Source organism: Zeus faber (genome assembly GCF_960531495.2).
Source record: "Zeus faber genome assembly, chromosome: 2".
Taxonomy (NCBI): Eukaryota; Metazoa; Chordata; class Actinopteri; order Zeiformes; family Zeidae; genus Zeus; species Zeus faber.
Genome location: NC_137189.1, coordinates 29,455,774 through 29,480,579, shown reverse-complemented (window position 1 = coordinate 29,480,579; position 24,806 = coordinate 29,455,774). Strand labels below are relative to the sequence as shown.

The 24,806-nt window shown below is 42.1% G+C and overlaps 1 protein-coding gene across 1 annotated transcript in view; it reads right to left on the bottom strand.

The window, feature by feature from the left end:
* The window catches only part of LOC307248050 (sodium/potassium-transporting ATPase subunit alpha-1), a 46,591-nt gene that overhangs the window by 18,167 nt on the left and 3,618 nt on the right, over positions 1-24,806 (bottom strand). Inside the window, exons 2-9 of the mRNA XM_080024246.1 lie at positions 12,329-12,442; positions 10,396-10,455; positions 5,679-5,780; positions 5,199-5,300; positions 4,157-4,270; positions 3,414-3,548; positions 1,927-2,044; positions 1,059-1,327 (exon numbers count right to left, since the gene is read on the bottom strand). Of these exons, the coding sequence (XP_079880372.1) occupies positions 1,059-1,327; positions 1,927-2,044; positions 3,414-3,548; positions 4,157-4,270; positions 5,199-5,300; positions 5,679-5,780; positions 10,396-10,455; positions 12,329-12,442 (1,014 nt within the window). The remainder of the gene's footprint in view (positions 1-1,058; positions 1,328-1,926; positions 2,045-3,413; positions 3,549-4,156; positions 4,271-5,198; positions 5,301-5,678; positions 5,781-10,395; positions 10,456-12,328; positions 12,443-24,806) is intronic.

Here is a 24,806-nt window from a genome sequence, read left to right as displayed (position 1 = left end):
TCTCATGGAGAAGGATTTTGATTCATTTTGTTTCCTGAGGTTTTTTGTTTATCCGCTTGAAAAGCCATGTGCCAGTTTGTGTCTGTCTTTTCATTTTAGATCTATTTATTTTTGTTTGTTCCCCACATGTATGAAATGATATTTTTTAAACACAACTGAATTAAGTGACTGTGCTGTTCCATTCCAAAAAAAATGTCTGGACAGTGGAGATGCACTGTTGCTATGAGACTGAAATTAGTAAAAACTGGATGCTTCTATGTAATTACTTTACCTGTACATAATAAATCCTGCACTTCTGGAACAGGGAGACCTTGCCTGCGCACAGATGTTTAATGTTTCAAACATGGTCTCCCCATTCCAGAAGTAATATTGGAATTCGGCATCATCGCCCAAGCCTACAGCTGCATACTCCCTGTTGCTTTCTTTCTTCAGGTCTGGACATTATCTGGACATTGTCCGGAGTGCATGTGTGAAAGCTGCTTTAGTTTAGTGCTTCATAATCAAATGAAGACTCATTTGGGACAATTTTTTTTAAGCCTCTAGTCTGTCAACTGAAAATAACTGAAAACCAACGTTCCCACTTCCTCTCAATGGCACACAATATATTACAGTAACTTCCTCTCAATGGCACACAATATATTACAGTAAGTACTGGTATAGACGAGTAACTCTCAACCTTTTTCCACATCAAGGACCCTCAATTTGATGCGCATTAGGCCAAGGATCCCAACTGATAAGATTTAGTCTCTGGGAACCAAATCTGAGAAGACCTTTATTGTTGGAGATGATTGAGTACAAACTTCCATACCCGTTTAAACTATAGTTATGGAGATTACAGAGAAACCAGGATCCAAACAGTCATTATTATCCATTCTCTAATAGTCCTATCATCCTGGAAATAAAGTCATGCTCAAGTTTAACTATTGTTCATTTTGCTGGGGACCCCCTGGAACCTCTTCAAGGACCATTCTGTGACTGACCAGTACCATAACTACTGATGTATGAGTGCATACTAATGTAAATTAACTAGCCAACTAAACCCATGGAGCCCTACTCACAGTGACTGTGGCCAAGAGACCCTCGGGCACGTTGGCGACGATGATGCCGATGAGGAAGATGACTGCTTCCAGCCATGAATACCCAAGGATGAGGGACAGGACGAAGAAGGAAACGCCCAGGAAGACGGCCACGCCCGTGATGATGTGGATAAAGTGCTCAATCTCGATGGAGATGGGTGTGCGTCCCACCTCCAGCCCAGAGGCCAGTGTGGCGATGCGACCCATGACAGTGCGGTCTCCCGTGCTGATCACGACGCCCCGGGCGGTGCCTGTTGCCAGGGCGACAGAGGGCATTATTAGCACCATCATCATCGTGGATTCTTACGGCACGGTTTTCTATTTCGGGGTGGGCTACGCTCCGCTTTCAGATATGCAGAGCTTGAAGGGTGTGGTAACCACTCAAATCTTTGTTGAACCCTGTTTGGCTGTCCCTGGGCTCTCCATTCCTTGTTGAGAAACTCTTTCTCCTCCTAAAGAACTCTATGAAATCTGTTTCTCAACCAGAAGTGCAGCTGCCAAATCTGACCAATTTCCAATTAGCAACAAGTTTGAAGAATCGTTCCATGACCTTATGCAGCACTTTGTGTTTAAACTCAACTGCTTCGCATACAATCATCTCAACAACTACTGAATGCCAATGAGGAGCGTCCACCTCAGCCAGCAGCTCCCAGAATGCATTGCACGGTAATTTGCAGAGAGAATGAATGAGAAGTGTTGCATCCTTTTATTTATTTGCTTTTCATTCTTTCCTTCTCCATTTAATTTCATTTTTTCCACAGAAGTCAAGGCACTGGGTGGGATGGTCGGAAGGTCATGCATAGTTGATTAATGAAAAATCAAACATGCATTGCTTAAGTCCTTTACATACCTTCGACACAGTTGGTCGAGAAGAAAGCGATGTTCCTGGTCTCCAGGGGGTTCTCGTTGGAAAAGTCTGGGGTGCGAGTCTGAGGCTCCGATTCACCGGTAAGAGAAGAGTTGTCCACCTGAGTGGGATGCAAAAAGACAACTCATCAAAAAAAATATGCTAAAAAACCAAAACACCAAAAAGGAAGACTACAGAGAGCACCAGTGGTCATTAGTGGCGAAAGTCCAGTGGAAACAGTTCGAGCCAGATCTACTCTCCGTTTGCTGCATATTTTATGAGGATTCCAGGAGAACTTCCAGGACTTGCCAACACGGCTTGTACATCCCTGGCTCCTGGTTTCTACAATCAAAGGTCTAATTCGTTTTGGAAAATAACCTAGCTGTATAAAAAGTTACACCGTGCAGGATCCCTTCAAAACCCATCACAGCTGAGTGAGACGACTGATGGAAACTTGTTCCCGACGTAGCTCTGGTTAAAAACAACCTCTGAGAGGCCGGAGGGGGCTCGACTAGGTACAAATTTAGCCCAAAGTGTTCCTCTTTGAGCCCGTAATGGAGCCCTAACAGCCGTTAACAATGCACGAGCGGGTCACATGACTGTGATGGTGTGCGGCGTAAATGGGTCAAGTGGTTTTGGAAGTTTCAACACCGAAAATGGATGACAGACACCTTACTGGCTCTCCACACGACAAAGGCTTTTAGTGGCAGCCTAAAAAGGCCAGACTGGCTAAATCGGGGCTCTTAAGTGAGCGCTTGAAAATGCACTTTGAACACTTGATCTGGGTTTTATACTTGTCATACCCAAAGGGCTTAAAAAAGCCATGTGTTACTTAATTGGCAGTTCTGACATTAGCAAGCATGCAAAATCCCTTGCAGTAGAACAGGCTTACTCCACTCGCGGCCCGGGAACCAAATGTGGCCTATGCATTGATGTAGATTGGCCCTTTGATTAAGAGAAGCTTTGCCATATACTAGTGAAAAAAAACTCAAAAATTAGACCATTGGTTCAAGATGAAATAATAAAGAAAAGTTAAGCAAAGGTTTTCTCTGTTTTCCCAGCTATAGCCATCTCAACAAATCACAAACTGCTTACTCACTGTCAAAATAATGTCCTTTTTGAAATAGGCATATCAACGCAGGTGTTATTTGGCTTGTAAACACAGAACAAAGTGGGAAAACATATATTGAATGATAAGTTGGCAGAATAACAACATTTTCTCATTCATGGTTAGATTCAGGTCGGAAAAAGCTTATGTACCTGAAAGTAATAAAAAACAAACATCTGTCTATACAGGAGGAGTACAACACAATCAAAGTTGTAACATTTTAAATATTTGGTATTTGTGCATTTTCTTTTTCATTGTGTTTTTCATGTGCAGCCCAAAACCTAATTGAATAGTCCTGCAGTACAACAACAAGACAAACCTAAACAAGTAGAAATACATACTTACATATATGGCCTATATGTACAAATATGTAGAGCCCCACCTTGCAGCCGTGGGCAGAGATGATGCGCAGGTCGGCGGGGATCCTGTCTCCACCCTTCACCTCCACCAGGTCTCCCACCACCACCTCCTCAGCGTTTATGTTCTTCTTCTCCCCATCACGGACCACCAGGGCTTGCTGCAAAACATGAGAAACAATATTTACAATGGTGATAAAACGCCCGTTTTGAGTTTTTCTTTCAACATGAATAACTGACTCATAATTGACTCAAAGGCTATGGATTAAGGAATGGAATGGTTATGGGAAGTGAAATTTCAATTCACTTTTATTTCAGAATGGACTCTGATGCTAAATGATGACAAGAAGAAATACATGGGAACATTTTTTTTTTATTGAGACCTCATAAATTCATATTTAAAACGATTTATTCAAGTCTTACTAGTACTTTTGAGGGATTTTCTTGCATTTCTCTATAGATAGACAGGCACCAAATATAAAGTCAACAAATCCACAAAATGTGACTTTTAAGGTCCAAAATTTGTGAAATCTGAATTAAGATGTTTTTAGGCCAAAAGGGTTTAATTCTTGCCTATATAAATATGTACTTCTATATTTTAATGACATTTCAGTTCATTTTATTAGGACTCAAACACTCTTTTTTTTTTCCCCCCAGAAAATTACACCGGTGTTGTCTGTAGTTTCGATTTTTCGGTGGAAAGTTGTGAAAATTGGCGTGAACTGGAGCTTATTAGATCATTTGGATTAATGGAAGCTGTATTCCTTACCTGAGGGACCAGGTTCTTGAAGGAGTCCATGATCTTGGAGCTCTTGGCCTCTTGGTAGTACGAGAAGCAGCCAGTGATGATGACCACAGCTGAGAGCACCACGCCCAGGTACAACTGTGGAATTTTTATTAATTTAACACACTAATGGAATATTATGATATCAAACAATGATACACCATTATAAAATAATATATAAAACAGTATAAAATCAGCACACCCAGGTGCAACTGTGGGATTTCAATTTATTTAGTAATAATATACTGATGGAATAATATAAGACAGTACTTTATTAATCCACATAAAACAATGCTCCTCCATTAATAAAATACACTATAAAAATTGTCTTCAGGAGGCAAAGAAACAAAATCCCAAGTGGAGGATAAAACATTTTTTTCCATAAAATAAAATAAAAATCCAACAGTGAATCCAACAGTGATTTTTTTTCCTTAAAAGTTGGCTAAATATTCTGTCTTCTCAATTATAATATTCTCAGTTCATCTCCCAAAACTAGATGCTTACTAAGCGGTTTGTTTTTACTTAAGCTTCCACCAAAAAATGCATTGTACAATGTGGCCGATTGCCACTACAACAATCTATAAAGATATATATTTATTATCTCATTTGAAAGCCCTGGGTGAGTTCTATCAAGTGATATAGTCAAGGTCACCATAGTCTTATTTTTAAATAAATATTAACATTTTTTCCTGGGATTCTCCTGTATTTACAATATACGTATAAAAGTAGAGCTCAACATGTGGATGCAGGGGAGATGGAGGGAGAACAGCAACGCAGCAAAGCAGGTAGGACGGGAGGCACTGGCAGCTAAACCAGCCGTCCTATTACAGGCACAGGAGCGTGTGGTGCCATCAAGCTGTCTGACACAACCAGCTCCGCAACCTATCGTTTACGGCTCTTTTGCGCCAAGCCCTCGTTGTATAATGACGATAATAACTACTACGTTTCTATTCGTCAAATTTCATGCGTCAGCACATGATTGGCCCATGATGGTACTGAATATTGCAGAGGGTTGGTTACCACTCACGTTGTCGTTGGCCGGCTCGTCCTCCATGACCGCCTGGATTCCGTACGCCAGGAAGCAGAGGATGGCACCGGTCCACAGCAGCATGGAGAAGCCCCCGAACATCTGACCGACACAAAGAGCTCAATTTAGTTGATTATAACATATTGAAACATCGCGCCAAATTGCAATCTGTTGATATTATTATTAATGCTATCATTATTTATTCATTTATTAAATTATTATTGTCTTGACCTCATATGTTGTGTAACATAATTGTTACATACAGTACCTGTCTTGTTGTGCTTTGGCAATGTACAGTAAGAGCAAACATATCCATCGATATCTGTGATTTATACCAACTGTAAAATAGTCTGCAACTGTCTATATGGAAATGAACCTGGCCAAATAACCAGATTCTGATATTAATGGAGGGGCGTCAGCTCCTGTTATGGAACTCCAGTTAAAAACACGGCATTGACTGTTTTCATTTTTTTTTTTTACCTGTTTGCAGAACTTTACCCACTCAGGGGTGGTTGGGGGCGGAGTGAGGGCGTTGGGGCCATCACGCACCAAAATCTCTGCCGCCTTGGCACTGGTCAGACCCTGGGGGGGTGGGGGGAGGGGGCGAGAGGGAGAGAGTGAGAGCGAGAGAGAAATGTTAAACATTAGACCATCTAAATATCCTTTCGGTTCCTAGTGCAATACCTAGTACATTATTATGATGGAGTCACGGGGTGTCTGCAGGTATCAGAGTTAAATTTAGTACTTTTAATATCTAGAAAGTAGTACAACTATTTACTTGTTTTTCCCCCCCAAAAAAGTCCTCAGAAGTATATTTTTCATCTAGCTACATTTCAGAACCATGGGCGCTTTGCATCCGCACACGGCGGCTGCCTCCTCCTGGTTACCCATTAACCTCATCCATGATTTATTGAACCAAAAAACACCCCGTAGAACTAGTGAAGCACGCAGGGAAACTAAACTCTTTCAAGCTCAAATGTAAGAAAACTTAAAGTACACGTTTCAGTCTTCGCTGATTCCAGACTACCACACACCTTTAAATTTGGTTCAATAATTATTGGTTCTATGCTGAATTGAATCGAGACAAGAACTCTTTTTTTATTATTATTACTATTTTCAATAAGAACCGAACTATTTGTTTTTTTTCATGTTAATTAGCTAACTGCAAAGTACTGACAGCATGTTCCAGCTCTGTGTTGATCCATTTTTCAACACCTGATCTATCCCCGATTTCCCAAAATCCTCAGACTGGAAATAACTATTTTAGGCATTTAGGGCGACATGAAAAATCGGCATACCTCGATATTGATAATTTGACCATATTTTTGGGGATGACTATTTCACACACACACACACACACACACACACACACACACACACACACACACACACACACACACACACACACACACACACACACACACACACACACACACACACACACACACACACACACACAATTTGAGATCATCAGTATGATACGGTATAATGTCGACATTATGAATTGATGATATGATTAATTCGAACATCTAGAACAGTCTACAAAGTTTAACTTTACTGTAACACTCCTTAAAGACAATTACTGTTATATCACCATACCTTAAAAGATGATATCTAGTCTCTTGCCACAATAACGATTTTATATCAATAGACTAGCGCCCTGGGTGTCTCCGGAAACTGGGATTAGCAGGAGATAATGCAGTTGTCTGAACTGGGGATGAGGAGGAAACCCAGCATTTGTGAGGCCAGTGGAAGAGAAGAAAGAAGGGAAGAGAAGAGAGGAGCATTTGAAATCAGGGCAGAGGGGGGTTCTGGCGCCACTGAATTATTCACAAGTGTCAGGCGCACACACACACACACGATTAACCATTCTCCTTGATCTTTCCTGCATGACCAAAAGCACCATTTGCATGAAGAGGGTGTTTGCAGCCAGCATATTGCTCACTATTCATTTTTTTTTTTTTTAAATGTACATAGATTGTGAATTAACTGTTAAATATATCAAAATCAGTAAAAAATGAATGCATTTAAAGATATATGTTCTGTATGTTTGTACAGTAAGTATGCCTATGTACAGAGATCAGCACAGTGCAAATGGTGGGTGCAGGAACACACGTGATTGACAAACTCCATGGTAATTGTATTCCATTTGACGCCCTTTTCCCGGTCACGACAGCTCACAGATCTTGCTGCTGTGTTTGCACATTGCTGTATTTCATCCGTCCGTCCAGCAGATACTGATATATTTTGTTGTTAGCCATGTTTCCAAAGTGTTTTTAGGTGGTAGTAATCTGTGGGTAGTATGTGTCTCTAATATCTTAGTACAGTTGGCAGGTGGTTAAAAGGTGCAGCTCTGTTTCCACCTCCTGCCGGCTGCCGTGGCTGCAGTTGTTCTGCTCTGGGGAGCCAGGTCGGCCTGTGGTGGTCTCTCTCCACAGCACCTCACCGTCATCATAATTCTGGCTGCATGGATTATTTAGAGTTTTCCGTTTGACGCCGAGAATTGATTTGCAGAATCCTGCATGCAGTTCCAATTTGGTGTTTGTCCCATTTTGTAAAATTTTGGTTGGCAAGTGGACCTCAAACCTGGCAACCATAAAGGGAAATAGGTTCTATCACAGAGTCTAATATTTTAAGCCAGATTTGAATTGGGATGTCCAACTTGATGTTCCTAATTATTGCGTAAAAAGCCCTTCTTGCCTCATCTCTCAGGTTGTTCACAGATTTGTTGAAGTTGCCTGTGGTGCTGATATTTAAGCCCAGGTAGGTATCGTTTTGTGTATGTTCTAGAACTGTGGTTCTTGAGCTTTCTTTAGTAGTGTATCCCCTGTAAGATCTTTTTTTGAGCCGAGTACCCCCTACACTGGCACCATGAGAAAAAAAAGAACATTGACATAAATGATGTGCATCCTATTTAGTCTTTTTTTTTTTATTTTTTTTTTTTAAACATTATATATAACCAATATTATTTAACACATTCTTTTCATTTTCAGAGTACCCCCTGCAGTACCCTATAGTACCCGTGGGGGTACAGGAACACGAGAACACAAGAACTGCATTTGAGAAACACTGCTCTAGAGCAACGGTATCTAGAAAGGATTTAAGTTTGTGGTTTTGGAGGCTGGGTCTTTTTTGGAACATCATCATTTTTGTCTTGGTTAGATTCACTGTCAATGCCCAGGTTTGGGAGAATCGGTGCAGAAGATCAATGTGCTGTTGTGGCCCTTCTTTGGTTGGAGACAGGAGCGCCAGATCTTCTGCAAAAGGTCGGCATTTGACCTCTGTGTCTGCTAGGCTGATGCCAGGCGCGGCAGACTGTTCTAATGCCCTCGCCGGTTAATTGATGTACGTATATGTTGAAGAGGGTCGGACTAAAGATGCATCCTTGTCTGACCCCCCTGCTTTGGGGAAAGAAGTCTGTGGGTTTTGGATTTTTTGCCAATCTTGACACTGCACTTGTTGTTGTGTACATTGAGTTAGTGATGTCATAGGATTTTCCCCCAACGGCACTTTCTAACAGTTTATACCACAGACCATTGCTTTTGTTTGTTTGGTTGTCAATTAGGGTGCTGGGGGTGAAGGTATGGATCTGGTGTACGATAATTTTGTAAAAAGCCAACTTGGGATTTGCTCAGGACATTATTTCCAGTCAGGAGTGTAGGAGTCTGTGGTTGATGATCATACAGAGGATTTTCCAGAGGTTGCTGTTGACACTAATCCCACGCTAGGTATTGGGGTCGCGTCAGTCTCGTGGCGTTATCAGTCCTTGGTTCCAAATATATGGGAAGATTCCCAAGCTAAGGATGATGTCAGAGACTTGTAGTATAGCCAAAAATAATTTGAGGTCTGTGAATCTCATAATTTCATTTAGGATGCCGTCAACACCACAGGTCTTCTGGGTTTGGAGTGATTTTATTCTGTCCTGTAGTTAGTTTCATGTAGTTGGAGAGCTCTTTATCCCCCCCTCCCTCCCGCATCAAAGGCTTGTTTGGCAAACACGGGGACACCCTTCAAGCAGGCGGCGTTTCCCAACAACTTCAGAAAGCGCAGGATCCTCCCCGGTGCTTTTTCACTCTGATCTCACTGATTGAGCAGCAGCGTTTAGGGTGTTCTATTTTACTGGAGTATAATAAAAGTGGCATCAGGATGTTATACAATTTTTTTTCCCAAATAAAACTTCAACTATTTCCAAATGTCGTGTTGTGATAAACACTGTCTTAATGAGTTTGGTCTTCTAATGGTACAATTCCACTGAGAGACAATGAGTGAGAATATTGATTAATTTTCTGCCTTCTACAGTCTAGGTTCTACACATCAACAATAATCCCCTAAAATCTACGGGGATACGGCAGTTTTTTTATTTCATTTTTCCTCTAACGGACCCGGATTCAGATGAGAAGGTCGACAGCAGCTTCATTCCTGTGTGTCCAGTACAGAGCGAGCAACGGGCTGCATGCTAACTGTGTTAGCTGCAGGGATGCAGAGGGGATCAGCTCGACTAGCTCCAGTTGAAATTAGGGAAATACACCTTCCCACATCTCAGAAGCTGAGTTATTTAAGAGACGCATATTGTCTCTTTAAGCTACATTCTGAATTATTTTTGAGTTACAGTTGGGGTTGGAGGTGGAGTTCCGTTGCACCGCCGACGAAACTCAGCTGACTGAACTGGAGACCTTACCGCACCAACACGTTGAGTTTCACTGGTCGGTTCTGAACACACTGGGATGGCATTGGCATCTCCACACTCTCAGTCTCTCGCTCTCCCACCCCTGTTCACACACGCGGCGACAAAAACGTTTGCTGTCGCTGACGCTAGGCTGTAGCTGTCTCCCCCAACGTGCCGCAGGTGGGCGTACCCCCTCATTTGCATATCCAACTCAGATTGGGCATCGTGCGTAGCAATGGCCGATTGGAATATACAATATTCTAATATACTTCCCCTAAACAATCCAAAAAGATCTGCTTCGGACAAACATTTATGCCAGAAATAGGCCATGAAGAAGCTGAATATCGATTAATAACGGGCAGTTTGAAAGTTTGTGAACAACATCAGTCTGTGGCACACAGGCTATTTTAGCGGGGCAGAATGAATATTCAATGTTGTTAAAACTTTTAAACTGGCTATTATAAATGAGAAATGATCGACATTCAAGCTTTAACTCTGATATAATCAGAGTTAAAGCTCTAAACCACTCACCCTGCTGAGGTCTGTTCCATATTTGCGGTTGAGCTCATCCAGGGTCAGTTTGTGGTCGTCCTGTCAAGACACGAGAGGACATGGTCAGTGTTGACACAGCGCTCCGCCCTTTTCATTGTCAGACAACGGAGAGAGAACCGGCTTCAACCAAAAGAGAAGAGGAGGAGGAGGAGGGAGCAGGATGAGAAAAATGAGAAAGGGATGAGAAAGAAAGTGGAGCGGGGGTGACAGGAAGTAAAGAGGTAGATGAGGAGGAGTGAGAGAAGATGATAGTGAGAAAGAGAACATGTACATTCAGTGGGAAGGGAAGATGAAGGGATGAAAGGAGAGATAGAGAGAGAGCGAGAGAGAGGTGGAGTGGGCAGGGAGAGGAGAGAACAGGCCGTACGCTTTGGACAACGCCCACATTTTGTCAAAACAATTGTTTTTAAATGGAGAAAGAAAACAGAGGAATGCGTTTTTGATGGCTTTCTATGATGGTTTAATCTTTCTCCCTTTTTAATTTCTGTTTTTCCATGATTTAGTCATCAAGGTTTGCAATTTAACACAAAAAAAACCCAAAAAACAAAACAAGGATTGTTTTTTTTATAATTAGAAAAATACACTTGACAAGATAATTGTAATTCCGCTCGATGGAAAGTGATGCTGCGTTTATACATAAAAAAAGCAGTGAAAAAATACATTTAAGTCCCCATGAAGTGAATTCAGTGATTTGTTTCCAAACACATTATAGATGTTATGAAGCCACCAGACTGAACAATCTAGGAGTGAAGTGTGGAGTTAGACCGTTAAATGTTTTCTCACCATTTTTGTGTTCCGGATTTTTGGGCGGGCCTTAATCTGGGCTTGATGATGCGCGGTGGCCTTACTTTTCATGGCTCCTCCCCTAACACTATAGAAAGCCGTTGCGGAGCAGGGCGCTCCGCACTCAGAACAATTCGGATCAGAGCAATCTTTTGGGAACCCCTGTTTTAAGCAACCCGGTTTGTTTCGCTCACTAATTTCCAAGTTTCCATGAAGAGCAGCATCGCTTCCTATCGAGCGGAATTACAATTTTCCAAGTTCCCGTGGAACGCAGCATCAGTGCAACCATTCTTTTTCCGAGTTCCCATGGAACGCAGCATACTTCCTACAAACACGAGTTACAATTTTCCTAGTTCCCATGGAACACAGCATTGGGTCCCTCTCATCCTGACCGGGTGTAGATCCTGCGCGAAGCAACCAATACACACCAATGGAGTCTTGATCGCAGCACAGCACGGACAACATATAACAAATTGGATGATGATATCACAAAGCGCCCCACTCCACCACCCCAGCCGGCTCCATCACCGCAGCCGTCCTGCTCCGCCTAATTTCAGCTACTTCCGGTAGATTGGCAATGGTTTTTCACTAATTCCTGCTCTAAATATAGCGAAGTGGATCAAACTTGGACTACAAAATGTCTGAACTGCCCCAGATCCAATGACACTTCATTCATGTACTTTAAAGTCCTGCGGGCTCGACACCTAAAAATAAAATATATAAGTAAGTAAGTAGGCAGGCAAATAAGTAAATACAATATTATAATAATGAATGTATATATTTTTTGTCAGGAAATCATTTCTAGTTCATTTCTAGTGGCAAGGCAACTGAAATTGTTGACATTTATTGCAATCATAAATCCAACAAATTCACTTTACCTACATTACATAAGCCCTCAATTCCTACCCCTCAGCTTGATTTCATGAGAAACAAGTTGTTAATCATTTCCATTTTGGTACCTGTGAGAAAGAGTCAGAAGAAGAGGATGATTTACAAAGAAAAAGGAGAGGATGGAACAAAATAAAAGATGAAACCTTAGGAGAATGAAAGTGTCACGCAGGGAAGAGGACGGAGAGAACAATGGAGGAAAGGGTAGAAACTGAAAGAAAAGAAAGAGGGAGAGACTGACCATGTCCACTTCCTTCTTGAGTTCGTCCATGTCCTTCTCCTTCTTCTTGCTCTTCGCTTTCTTCTTCCCGCCCTGCTCCGAGGTGGCAGCCAGCTCATACTGCTCACGTCCTTCCTGCAACCAGCAGAGAAGGAAGGAGCAAGGGAAGAGAAAAGGGGCAACATTGGTTAGTGTCACAATAACAGAAAAATGAAGTGAAGTTACTTCTTGTATTTTGTCACATAAAACATTTTAGATACAGACAGACAGATAATGATCAAAATGCACTTTCTTAAAAAAAAGACATTTTGTCACTGGGTTTTTAGGGGGGGGGGGGGGGTTTAGACCACAACTGGGTCGTTGCACTTCGTAATGAAACAAGATAAAACAAGAACTTGTGTAAGAAACCTGGAAAGTAAGTCCCCAATTGACCACTAAGTCATCAGTCCATGCAAATTCCACCAACACCCCCCCCCCCCAAAAAAAAAAGCCTGTTCCCTTGTGCGAGCTGATAAGCGCGTCCTCTCAAGTCATTTTCTGGTTCGTCACACTCAGGGAATGTGTTGTTGGTGGTGGGGGTCTCTCTCGGGCCCCTGATTGGAGGCTGTATTCCTCATGCGGATCAGTGACGATGATTTCAATTTAATTTAAAAAACGCACCTCATTCGAAATGTATTGCGGAAAAGATCTGTCAAAGTAAGCTGTCCACTATACACCAATTGTGCCACAGGTGCTTAGACACTATACAATTACACACATTACAACCTAGCAACAACCAATTTTTTGGGGGATATTGACAAGCGCAAAAACTCCACACTCAAGATGAGATAAAACTGTATTAATCCCCGTAGGGAAATTCAGGCGTCATAAAAAAAAAAAAAAAAAAAAAAAAAAAAAAAAAAAAAAAAACTGCACGTAAATAAAGGGGTAAGAAGTAAGATGGCGATAAAAATGTAATCTAAAATAAAACAAGAGTTAACTCTGAGTAGAGCTATGCTGACTAGTAGCACTATAATGACTAGTAGTAGTGAGCCCAATGTGGGCAAGTGGCAGTTACGCTAAGGTTCGTAAGTTAGTAATTATAGGTGGTACTCAATACCTTTAAGGTATCGACCAAAATAAACCAATACCGAGTAGTATTGAACATTCTCGAGTCCAACGATACCTGCTCTCGATCCCTTTTTCTACCCAGATCTAGAAAACAAAAAACTTTTTGGAAGGTTTTACTCGCAGCCAATCACGGCAAGCGTTCTTGGATTGAATGCAGCGTGTGATTGGCTCACTAGCGCAGCAGCAGCTTGACCGGTCGGTTAAAGGATAGGTTCACAAGTTTTGTCAGGTGTCCATATGAACAGTGAAAGAGGTTTTCCTTGCCGTAATCGCTCCTCCTGTACTGGCTATTTGTTAAAAATGACACTGGCCAAATACTTCACTGTACAGTTTGGTAGCTATAAAATAAATATTTTAATCATTTTAACACTTAAAATGTATGCGTGTGGAGTGGTGGAATTTTATGCTAATTAATGTTTCCATTCACATGATGGATATAGTAGAAATTAAGTATCACCAATAGAGTACTGGGTTGGTATCGGTATCACTTTAAAGGTACTGGTATGGGTATCTATTTTTTAAACAAAACCCAGCCCTAACAGGTAATAAATATAGTATGTAGTATAGTTTATAGTATATAGTAGGCAGAAGTAGCGTAGCAATAAAGTGTAGTGGCATCACAGCAGCGTTACTGCATAAGTGCTCCAGTGGTAGCAGCAGTAGCAATTATAATCCAAGTATGGGATACAATATATAAAGTATATACTATTTACTATTCATAAAATAATTCTACCACCTCTCACCCTCTCTCCCCCTCCCCTTATCAGCTCTGCCATTGAGCTGGTGAGATAGCAAAGTGCTTGTTCTGAATTGTGTCGTTTAGATCAGGGCGTCTGTACAACTAGTATTTAGTGTAGCTTGTTGGTGTAGCTTGAAAAAAGCACCACCTCACTTTATTTGCAGGGACTTTTTTGGGTCCAGGAACCATCGAAGTTGAACCGATTTTCGGAACTACGTTGCTCCTGTTGAAAAACCTTACATCTTTAGATCCCAATCCCAAGTACTGGAGGTTGCTGGTCCTTGAATTGTTTCCTGTGACGGAAAAGGGGGCTGTTGGCCGTTTTCATTGCTTTGGACAATACTGTATCATCTAAACGACAACCAGGAAAGAGCGGAGGGAGAACTGTTCCACTTTTATCACCAAAATTGACCCACAGCACTGAGCAGTATCCACGGAGCGTCAGATATAGACAAATAGATGATTAACATGGACGCCAATGTCAGAGGCCAGAAAGTTACAAAGGCTCCCTCTTCACCTTTAGGCCGCCTGGTAGCTGAGTAGTGATGGTGTATGAGAAGGAAATGGAAATGGAAACGGAGGCCATCGGAATTGGGAACTTTTGGCTGTGGATCGGGAGTTAGAGCGGGTCGTCTATTAGTCAAAAGATTGCGGGTTCGATCCCCGGCTCCTCTTCGTAGCATGGTGAAGTGCCCTTGAGCAAGATACTTAACTAGAGATGCCTCGACTGACTCAATCTGTGCCATTCAACTTTGCACGCATATACGGTTATGTGCCGCATGATGGTTCACGTCATGCTAGGGCTGGACCGCAGCATTTGGGTTATTCGGTAATTGCAGATTTTTGACCGGGAAAATCTGTTCAAGTCCGACATATTTAAATCTCTACAGTCATAATTTCCGGGGAAAATCATTCCCTCCAAGCACAATTTGAACTAGTGCTGGGTGGATCACTTCGATAAAAAAGTTCGCAGATCTGTTCATTTCTGCGCTCGGAAAGTTGCAACGGGGAGCCAGTCAGTTTGGACGATCCAAAGCTGATGTGAAAGCTTCACCTCTGACCAATCACGTTTGTCGATATAGAACTAAGCCCCACCCCCTCCCTCGTGGACAGGTTGTGATTGTAAACACAGTAGACAAACATATGGAGCAAAGTCGCAGTGTCTACAACTGAGGAGAAACCGAAAGATGATGTGTCATTGGGACACATACGTCTAGTTTGGCGTTTTTTCGGGATAATTAAGTTCCGACCCAAAGCAGACGGTAAATATTCATTGTGTAAAATATGTTGACGGGACGCCCCGACGACTGATTATTATTACGATATTATTTATTTAGACCTATTTGCCAGATTTATTTTGTTTTTGATTTGATCACAATTATGTTTTAGCTAAATGTTAAAGTATCTGCACTTGTTACTTAGTGTACACAAACGGAAATTATTATTATTATTATTTCAAGTAGTAATATTCGTAATTTATAATATTTCATTTTTAAAATGGCATTTACTGACGGGACTTCTTTTATCTTGAATATTCAATAAAAATACACCTACTGTATATGCCTTGATGATGTAATTCTTTATATTGCTTTACTTATCAAATGTTTTTAAGCTCAATAAACACATAATATTTGACCAGAATCGCTCCCATTTGTCCGGGAAATTGAAATCTTCCACAAAACGTTGACCGGCACCGGTATATGTCGGTATATTTTTAAAATAAGATATAGGATGAGACAGTGCTGCTTATACAGACATACTTTGATGCCGCCCTAAAATACATAACCTGTTTCTTCCGTAAAGCCATGCCAGTGTTTGCATCTCTCCTCTCTCACTCTCTGCACAACCCTGGAGAGGGAGAGCGGGTGCAGAGGGACAGCCCTTTTATAATAACCAACTTTAAGTGTTTGGGGGAAAAAAAATAAAATCACGGGATGCAATTTTTTTTGCAAATACGGTTGCTTGTTACGAAAATCTGACAAGCGACTTTGTTTTTTTTTGTTTTTTTTTTTACAAATGGTCGGCATTTTCCTGCAGAGGGTCCCAACCACTGAGCGGCAGACCGGTGCTGGGGTTGGGGGGTGAGAGAGTGATGCCGATAGTGTCCCCGTTCACATGGTGCTTTTTTGTTTAGTTTAATAATGAAATTAAGTAAAATTTAAAAAATGATATAAAACAAAAACAACGTTTTAAAGGGCTTTAATGCTTGATCGGAATGACAGACGAATAGATCCACGGCTATATTTTTATTGTTCTTATTTTTGTTTAAAAAAAATAATTAATTAATTTGATTGGGGCTATTTTGGGGCTATTTTAGAGATTTTTTTATTTACTCATTGACGAGCACCGCTGCCATTTGGCTCGAGTCGCACGGGAGAGGAGCGCGCGTCATACAGAGGATTTTAAGCGGCAAGTCGCACCCCTTCTCTAAACCATAATGTTTAGGGAAGGGGTGTGTGGTTTTGGAGCACTGGAGGGAGGATATTTCGGCAGATCGGGCATGGCACCAAAGTCTGCGTTGCGATTTGGTCCAATAGATACCATACCATATAGAAACCGCTGCCATAGTGGTACCGGGTTTCTTTACCTAACCCAATGGGATGTCCGTTGTCAATGTGGGGAGAGAGAGAGAGAGAGAGAGAGTGACAGTGAGAGAATCAATGTGCTACGCGCAACTTTACAATGAAATAAGATTTTACCCATTTTAATGTTGATATTTTGATAGTTGAGAACACAACTTTAAAACACACAAAAAAACAAGGGCAGATGCTTAGGCTTGGCAGGAGGTCAATTTGCAAGACACTGGTGGGAAACCCTACAAAGATTTTTTTTATTAATCGACCTGGGGGAAATTTGTTCTCTGTATTTACTCGTCCTAGTATCTGACGTAGCGGGACTAACTCGGGGGACATCGGCAGACACTACTTTTTAAGTGTTTCTGTCTGGTGTGCATGTGAAAGCTATTCACGTAGACAGGTTAAGTGTGTTTGCGTATAGCAGTGGTAATGGGAGAGTGCACCATGAGAAGTGGATATCGATTAGCAGTTAGCCTTCATCTATAATGAAGCATGTACAGGGATCAGAGGTGTTAGCATGTTGGCAGGAAGTGAGAGAGAGCTACAAGACAGCCAATTGATCACTGATCAGTTCCTTGGAAACGCATTCAGTTGTGACCATTTTCTCAAATGTGCATGTAAATATTTTATAAAAGCAGTAATTCAAATATTTTGGGATATTCACTTTTAGCCCTAGTGGGCTATTATTGCGGGATTATACTTGTCAACAATGGCGTATTTTGCCGTAACTGAGCCTTAAAAAATACCATGGGTCTTCGAGCCTAGCATGAGCTCAGAATATGGCTCTGCATCGCGCTGATCTAAAGCTACGTCAGCTACTGCATGCTTTTTGCAGTTTATATTAAAAAAAAAAAAAACATTCAGTCCATAGAGGAGTTGTGCAGCACAAGTAAAGTTAAAAAATCAATTTCTGGCTACACTGTGCTACTCAAACTTTAGACTTCTAACTGTTTCCTGTTCAGACTGGCATCTAATCGCAACAAATGGAAACGGTAGCACATCCTTTGATGTGAGTGTTGGGCTGGCATTCTGGAATCCCATCTTCAGAGTTGTGAGTTCTGAGCTGTTCCTCCAAACAGGAAGATGAACCTGCAGCCACATTCCCTGCGGCTCAGATCTGTCTAACTCGCCCGTCCCTCCCTTCTTTCCTCTCCATCTCTTTTTGGTCCAACTGTGACGGCTGGCTGGCTTCAGCACCATCAGCTTTCTACTGACTTCATGCATCTTTGCTGCCAACCATAAAAAGTTACTTTATAGAGCTGCAGCCTTCTTTGCCACGTTGCCACAGTTGGGAAATTGAATACAAGGATCAAACTTATTTGACTTGAGCCCCTAAAACGATTGGTGATGCTTTGAGTGCCCCCCTGCTGGCTGGGCTCGAGTCCTGGTGGCGTGCGCCTGGTGGTTTCTGGTGTGCTGCGACCTGGCAGGGCTACGGAGAGCGGCACCAGGTGCCTTCCAGTGCCCCTGGGGGGCCGCTTTCTGTTGTGGGTGTGGGTTGGGGTGCGGGTTTCGGTTGTCAGCCAGGCCCATATATCCGGCGGCCTACTGCGTTGGCAGGGGGGGGACTAACATCGGGGTGCCCTGTGCTGAGCACACTCTGCTACGTGGATGGGATGATCCAGGTGGGGCGTCTGGTCGGCTGCGGTGGGGCGGGCCTCGCTCTTGCATGGGTGGGCATGGGGGACCAGCTGGCTCACCTAGGGGGGGGCGGGGTGTCAGTCTGGGACCTGGCTCTGGGCCTGGCGACCGCAGCTCAGGTTCTGCGGCTGCGTCTTGTCCCTGCACTTGGGGGTGGGTTGTATGTGTTCGTCTCAGGGGTGCGGGGTCTCCTTGTGCTCCCTGAGACGGGGTTATGCTCCTCGGAGCCAGGCGTGGAGGTTGTTCCGCGGGCTTCCGGCTTCTCTGGGGGCCGGGGGGGTCTTCTGTGGCTGCAGGGCGGGGTGCTCATGGCTTCCCTGAAACTGTGGGGCATCTATGTGGCTGCAGGACTCAGGGGTGGCTTCGGGGCCCTTTCCGCTGCTTGGAGAACCCACAACATAATACCGACCTCATACATGAGAACCAATTGGTAAAAGTCCTGTGTACACACACACACACACACACACACACACACACACACACACTTACCCGTGGTGAATCTCCCCCTCTTGGATTAGAGATTAGGTGTTTTTAGACCCAAACATGGTAAAATAGTTCTCCAAAGAGGGGGGTTGGTGATGGTTCTGTATAACCAAAAACTGTGGGAGAGGGAGACAGGTGTGCAAAATCCCTCCTCCTCCCCCCAGGATGCTGCCCTAGGTGGCCGCCTATAGGAAGAGCCGAGCTGGGCGCCCCGCAGCCAACGATTAGCCCAATATTTACATTGAACGGCCAACTCCGATTGGACTAACAAAATTCCAAGTCGGGTATAGCCAGTGGTATAAGTCAGTGAATATGAATTATACCATCTGCGTTTACCCTGTTTTCACATTAATGTATCCTCAGTAATTTTCTGTTTGCGAACATTTGCTGCAGGACATCTTGCAGTTACAGAGTTGCGAACAAACGACTACTGCCGGAGTGACTGCCGAGTGATTTAAAAGATATTTTAGCAACGAATGAATCGATCACGAGTCTCGCCTCACTATTGCCCAAACCAAGTCTACAACCATCCTGCAGCCAAAAATGTCGAGGTTGGAAAGTGATGGCTGGTTAAGCGCTCCATGTCGGCTTGTTTGACTGTTCTCCAAACAGAGCATCAAGCGACGATGTGCTATGTTGTTAAGAGTAGCATAGTACATGAAATGATGTGTACAAATGTTGTGCCTAGGCTATGGCAGATTTAAGATGAAATCATCAATCGGAGATTGACTCCATCGATCGCTAATGATAATTTTACAATGAGAATTTTATTATTATAATTTTTTTTTTTTTTTAATCGACCAGGAAAAACCTGAGCATTTAAACAGTTTGAGTGTAGTTGACTGTGTTCTGAAACTGGAGCGGAAAGGGAGAGAGAGGGGAAGAGGGGGGAGAGAGAGCTCAGAGCTGTTGAGTAACCACTTGTGATCGGATCTCACTTCCCCGCTCTATATGCAAATCTTGTGAATATTATATAGCAATATATATAATATGGTCTCAGAGAAAGATTTAGATTTATTTTAATTTTTTCAGTTCCTTACTTGGATGGAAAATGAAAAATGTAAACCGAACAAGATTTTTTGTTGTTTTTATTTTAGATCCATTCATTTTAGTTTGTTTTCTTAATGTATGAAACAACATTTTTAAACAACTGAGTTAAGGGACTGTCCCATTCTGTTCTGTCCCCAAAAAAACCTGTGCGTCCTTACTGTTGGGACACACGTCTCCCCATTACATTACATTCTATGCACCCGCCTTCCTGATAAAATTGTCATTCGCTTGCACGATCAACCCAGACTAGTTCTGCCAAACTCAACTAATTTCAATGGAATTGTTGGAATCAGTCGACTAACTTTCGGTAGTGAAATTAATCTTGGTGATCTTTGGAATACAAAATTGTGGCATCGACCAATAGCAACACAGCTTTTGCAGTGTTAATTGAAGGGGTTGTCTGTTGGGAGTGTCAAAAATAGAGTAAGCTGCCATTTGTCACAAGTTTTTAAGTGCTAAATCAATAATCACATGCAGAGTGATTGTCACTGGAGTCTTTGGTTTTGGCGACTTTTGGACTCAGGTTTGGTTTTAGAGTTTTACGTACATTCTGCTTTGACCAATAACTCGGTCATCCAGTTGGGTCATTGTGGTGTGGTTTGAGCAGCCACACCTGACCTGGATCTAGGGGATTAGGGACCCAGGATCAGAGTGGCTGTACGCCTGTTGCTCGTTGGTTGGTCTAACGATCAACAGGTTAAACCACAGCCACAGCCATCCAGGATTTATAACATATGGCCTAATAGGGTTGAGGATATGGTCTTTAAAAATGTCAAAATTCAATCTTTAATTATAGTGCCACCATCTGGTTTACTGGTGAAAAATAATTTGCACATAAAATCTATTGTTGGTTTAATGTATATATCATTTACCTTCTCACAGAAAGAAGCTGGAAGACAGGCCTGCATAAGGAGAAAGCCTAAAAAAGGGCTCCACCCTTAAGATTGAGACCACAGCTTCTGATCACCATGACAATATGCCCTAAGGCAGGTAGCGTGATGTATGACCTGAATGTGGAAGGTGGTAAAGAGACCAGAAAATGGCTCTGCCAGCCCTCTTGATTCATCAAATGGCTTATTTTTGCGTAAACACCAACCCCAACTGTGATAGAAATATATTGAAGGCTTTCAACATCCATGTTGAACTGCGAGTTAATGGACCAGCACATTGGTTTGTTATTAACACATACTGCTAATGATGATATACATACATTTACTGCATTAATATATCTACTGCATTATTAAGCATTAAGGTTTAATATCTGGGACAAGGAAGTGGAGGCAATGTTGCTAGTATTGTTGCAGAAACCATCTCTCTAGGACTCCATTAAAGCCAGAGAAGATGGGAGGCATAGAATAAGTTCATCCCTGATGGAGCATTGATGGAGCAGTCAGTGTGTGGGAACCTTCTCTCTGCCGGTCGCCATGGTAACATGACTCTATGCAGCAGATCATAAATTAGGGGGAATAAAAACAAACAAAAAAAAAAACAAAAAACACTTGATGCTGTTAATCAAGATTCCGGTTTAAAATGGATGGATGAAATCAACAAATACCATCACTTGTTTAGCTACCCGTTTCATACAGTCTTAGTTTACGCTTCGGAAACATTTACTTTAACCAAAATGTCATTCCAATAAACCTTCACTGAATTGTAGAGAAAGAAAATTGGTAGCAGACAGAAAGAAGGTATATTGAAGTTTTTCCTTTTTTAATTCTCTTCCCCTCTCTCCCTCTTCAAAAATTGCCAACAGCCTTTAAGGCTCCAATAAACACTAGGACACACACACACACACACACACACACACACTTGGCTGGTTGCTAACGGCGACTAGAACGACACCTCTCAAGATATGTGAATGGGCAGTCACGTGTTTCATCCCCTGCTTACTCCTCCTCCATGTTTAAAAATGATATTTCAACATGTGACTCAGTTCACACAAATTCTCTCCCTCTCTCTCCAGTTTACAGGAAGTTAAGATTGCAATGCTGCTGGTTCCCACAGAGGGGGAGGAGCTGCTCAGCAGTCGGGCCACGTCCAGTTCGGATCCCAGAACACCAGACTGGATGAATAACTGCCCCCCCACTCCCCTTTATTCCTGTTGTTTGCCACTTCCTGTACACCCCTCTCACCCCCCACCCACCCTAGCCTGGACCCGTGTGGTCCATTCACACACACTCTGTGTAAAGTTATGAATGGTTCAGGCGAGGGGGCCGTAAACTACAAACTGAGAAAGGACTCGAAAGGAAGGAAAAAAAAAAAAAAATGTTGGTGACGGCAGGGCCCAGTTGCCCCGGGCAATGAGATTTGGGTGATTGCCAACCATCCTCTGCGGTCTTGAATGCCCCGGTTGTCGACCACTTTACATATGTTAAAACTGAATAAGCATGGTTTACCTCTCCACATTAAGAAACTTCCACCATTAAAATTGCCAATCCTTTAGTCAGTCTTGGCAGAAAACAGCCATGATTGCCAACTTGACAACCAGGGCCAGTTAAGTGTCGAGCCCTGGATAAGGGTGCAACGGTACACTTGTCTCCAGGCTTGGCACCATACACGGTGCAAGGTTCATTATTTTTAACAAAGTTTGAATGGAAGCAAGTAACGGCTGTAGATTTCTATATTCTGTCAGCATTAAATGTACAAAAACAACTACTTCTACAGCGCCCTACAATAACGGTTGCCCAGTTGCCCCGGGCAAATGAGATTTGGGCAATTGCCAACCATGCTGTGCGGTCTTGGTTTCCTCCGTTGTCAACCACTTTTCATATCTAAAAAATAAATAATAATAAATAAATGAAATATATATTTTAAGTAAGCATGGTATACCTTTGTTTGTTTAGAACTATATATTTCTTTACTTGAACTTCATCACTTAGTTGGAAAATAATACAAATTTGGCAACCAACAACCGATGCATGGTCGCCAATTTGACAATCAATCACTCACGGCTTGGTAAGTACAATACATATATTTTTAACAAAGTTTGAAAGGAAGCAAATTATGGCGATTGAAGATTCCTTTTTTAATTCAGTAAGCATTAAATGTACAAAAACAATGACTTCAACAGGGCTCGACAATAACCGTTGCCCAGGGCAGCTAGATTTGGACCATTGCCAACCATCCTGTGCGGTCATTGTCAACCACTTTTTATATGTTAAAACAAAATAAGCATGATGTCAAAAAATGGTCAAACAAGTGAGAAAATTGAAATATGGATTATACTTCATATTCTTTATCATCCAGTTAAAAAAATATTGTTTTTGGTTGTTTTCTATATCTCAACGTATTTTCTAAGCTGAATTTAATTTCTGTTTAATAGATAAACATTAAAAAAGTTTAGGCTACATGCTTCACCAGCAGTAGTTGAGTTACTCACCAACAAGTTGTTGAACACATGGCGATCTTATGGTTCCTTTAATGCCAACACGCAGACCACCCAATCCATGTTCCCAGTGATGGGAAGTCACAATGTGAAACCTTTTGATAAAATAAGGTTATAAAGTGTATCGTGACGTGAAGGAAACACTGCGTCTTCTTCGCGTGATTGAAAAAAAAAAAAAAAAGTTGAGCTGGCGCCGCCTCAAAGGACCAAAGAAGAAGAGCTGACGTCACTTCCGTAGCAATGTTGTAAAACAACAACAAACCTCTTGTGAAACTTCTCTGTGAATCTCGTGTTATTATGGATAATGAGAAAAAGCGGCAGACGCTCTCAATTATAATCGCTGAAATCGCTTAATAATTGCCGCTCCCCAGGAAACAACTATTCCCAAAATTCTAATGGCTGGGAGGACTTTGCCAATTGCATTCTGGGATTGCAGTTTTACTGGTGACGGTGCTGTGGCAGCTTCCTGTCACAGAACTCCTGTTTTCAAGACCATAATCTTTAATAAGTCTTAGCTTTCAAAATATTTGCTTCATTCCCACAGGTGAGCCCTTGTTTTGAAGCTCTGATTCTACACTTCCATATTATGTAAAAAAAATTAAAATAAATAGTCTAATTTTGAAATCTGACCCTAAGGTCACATTGGAGGGTGACAATTGTGCAAGCACGAACTTGGGTGTGGAGGTCATATGCAAGAGGTCCGTTCCTTGTATGGTCTGTAAGGCAATTGTCGTGCGTACAATGCTGCTTCTACATTATACAAAGCCATGTTTAACTCCAATAAAGAAATCAAACTAGGTGGTAGAGAGAGCAGCCCACCATGTTGAGTGTTTTGGCTGAGCCTGGAGCACATGACCAGACGGATCACGTGACAATCATACGGCAGTGTTTTCCAAAACCCCCTTTCAAATATACTGATAATGTGAGCCGTTCACACTGGGCTCATTGTGCATTTTAATACTCCAACGGCGAGTTAAAAAATAAATAATAAATAAATAAAATAAGCCAAGAGTGTGGCTCAGTCCAAGTTTGTTGATTTGTTGTGAGAGCGGAAAGAAAAAATAAAAGATACAAAAAAAAAAGGGGGTGGAAAACAGATTAATAAAAATAAAAAGGGAACAGTGGTGTTTATCGAAGCTTATTCTGAATGTTCTGCTTTTTTTTCTGCCAAGCGAGAGGAATCTCTCTGGTGAAAAAGTTGAAAGGACGACTTAAAACAAACTGCACGGGTCCAAGCTGCTTAAGCAAACGAGAGGACAGACGGATGGAGTTCAGAGGTGTGGAAAGAGAGCGAGAAAATTATTGGGCTTATTGGAAAAGAACAACTAAAATCGAGTCTCTCTCTCTCTCTCTCTCTCTCTCTCTCTCTCTCTCTCTCTCTCTCTCTCTCTCTCTCTCTCTCTCTCTCTCTCTCTCTCTCTCTCTCTCTCTCTCTCTCTCTCTCTCTCTCTCTCTCTCTCTCTCTCTCTCTCTCTCTCTCTCTCTCTCTCTCTCTCTCAGCTGTAAGCAGGGCAG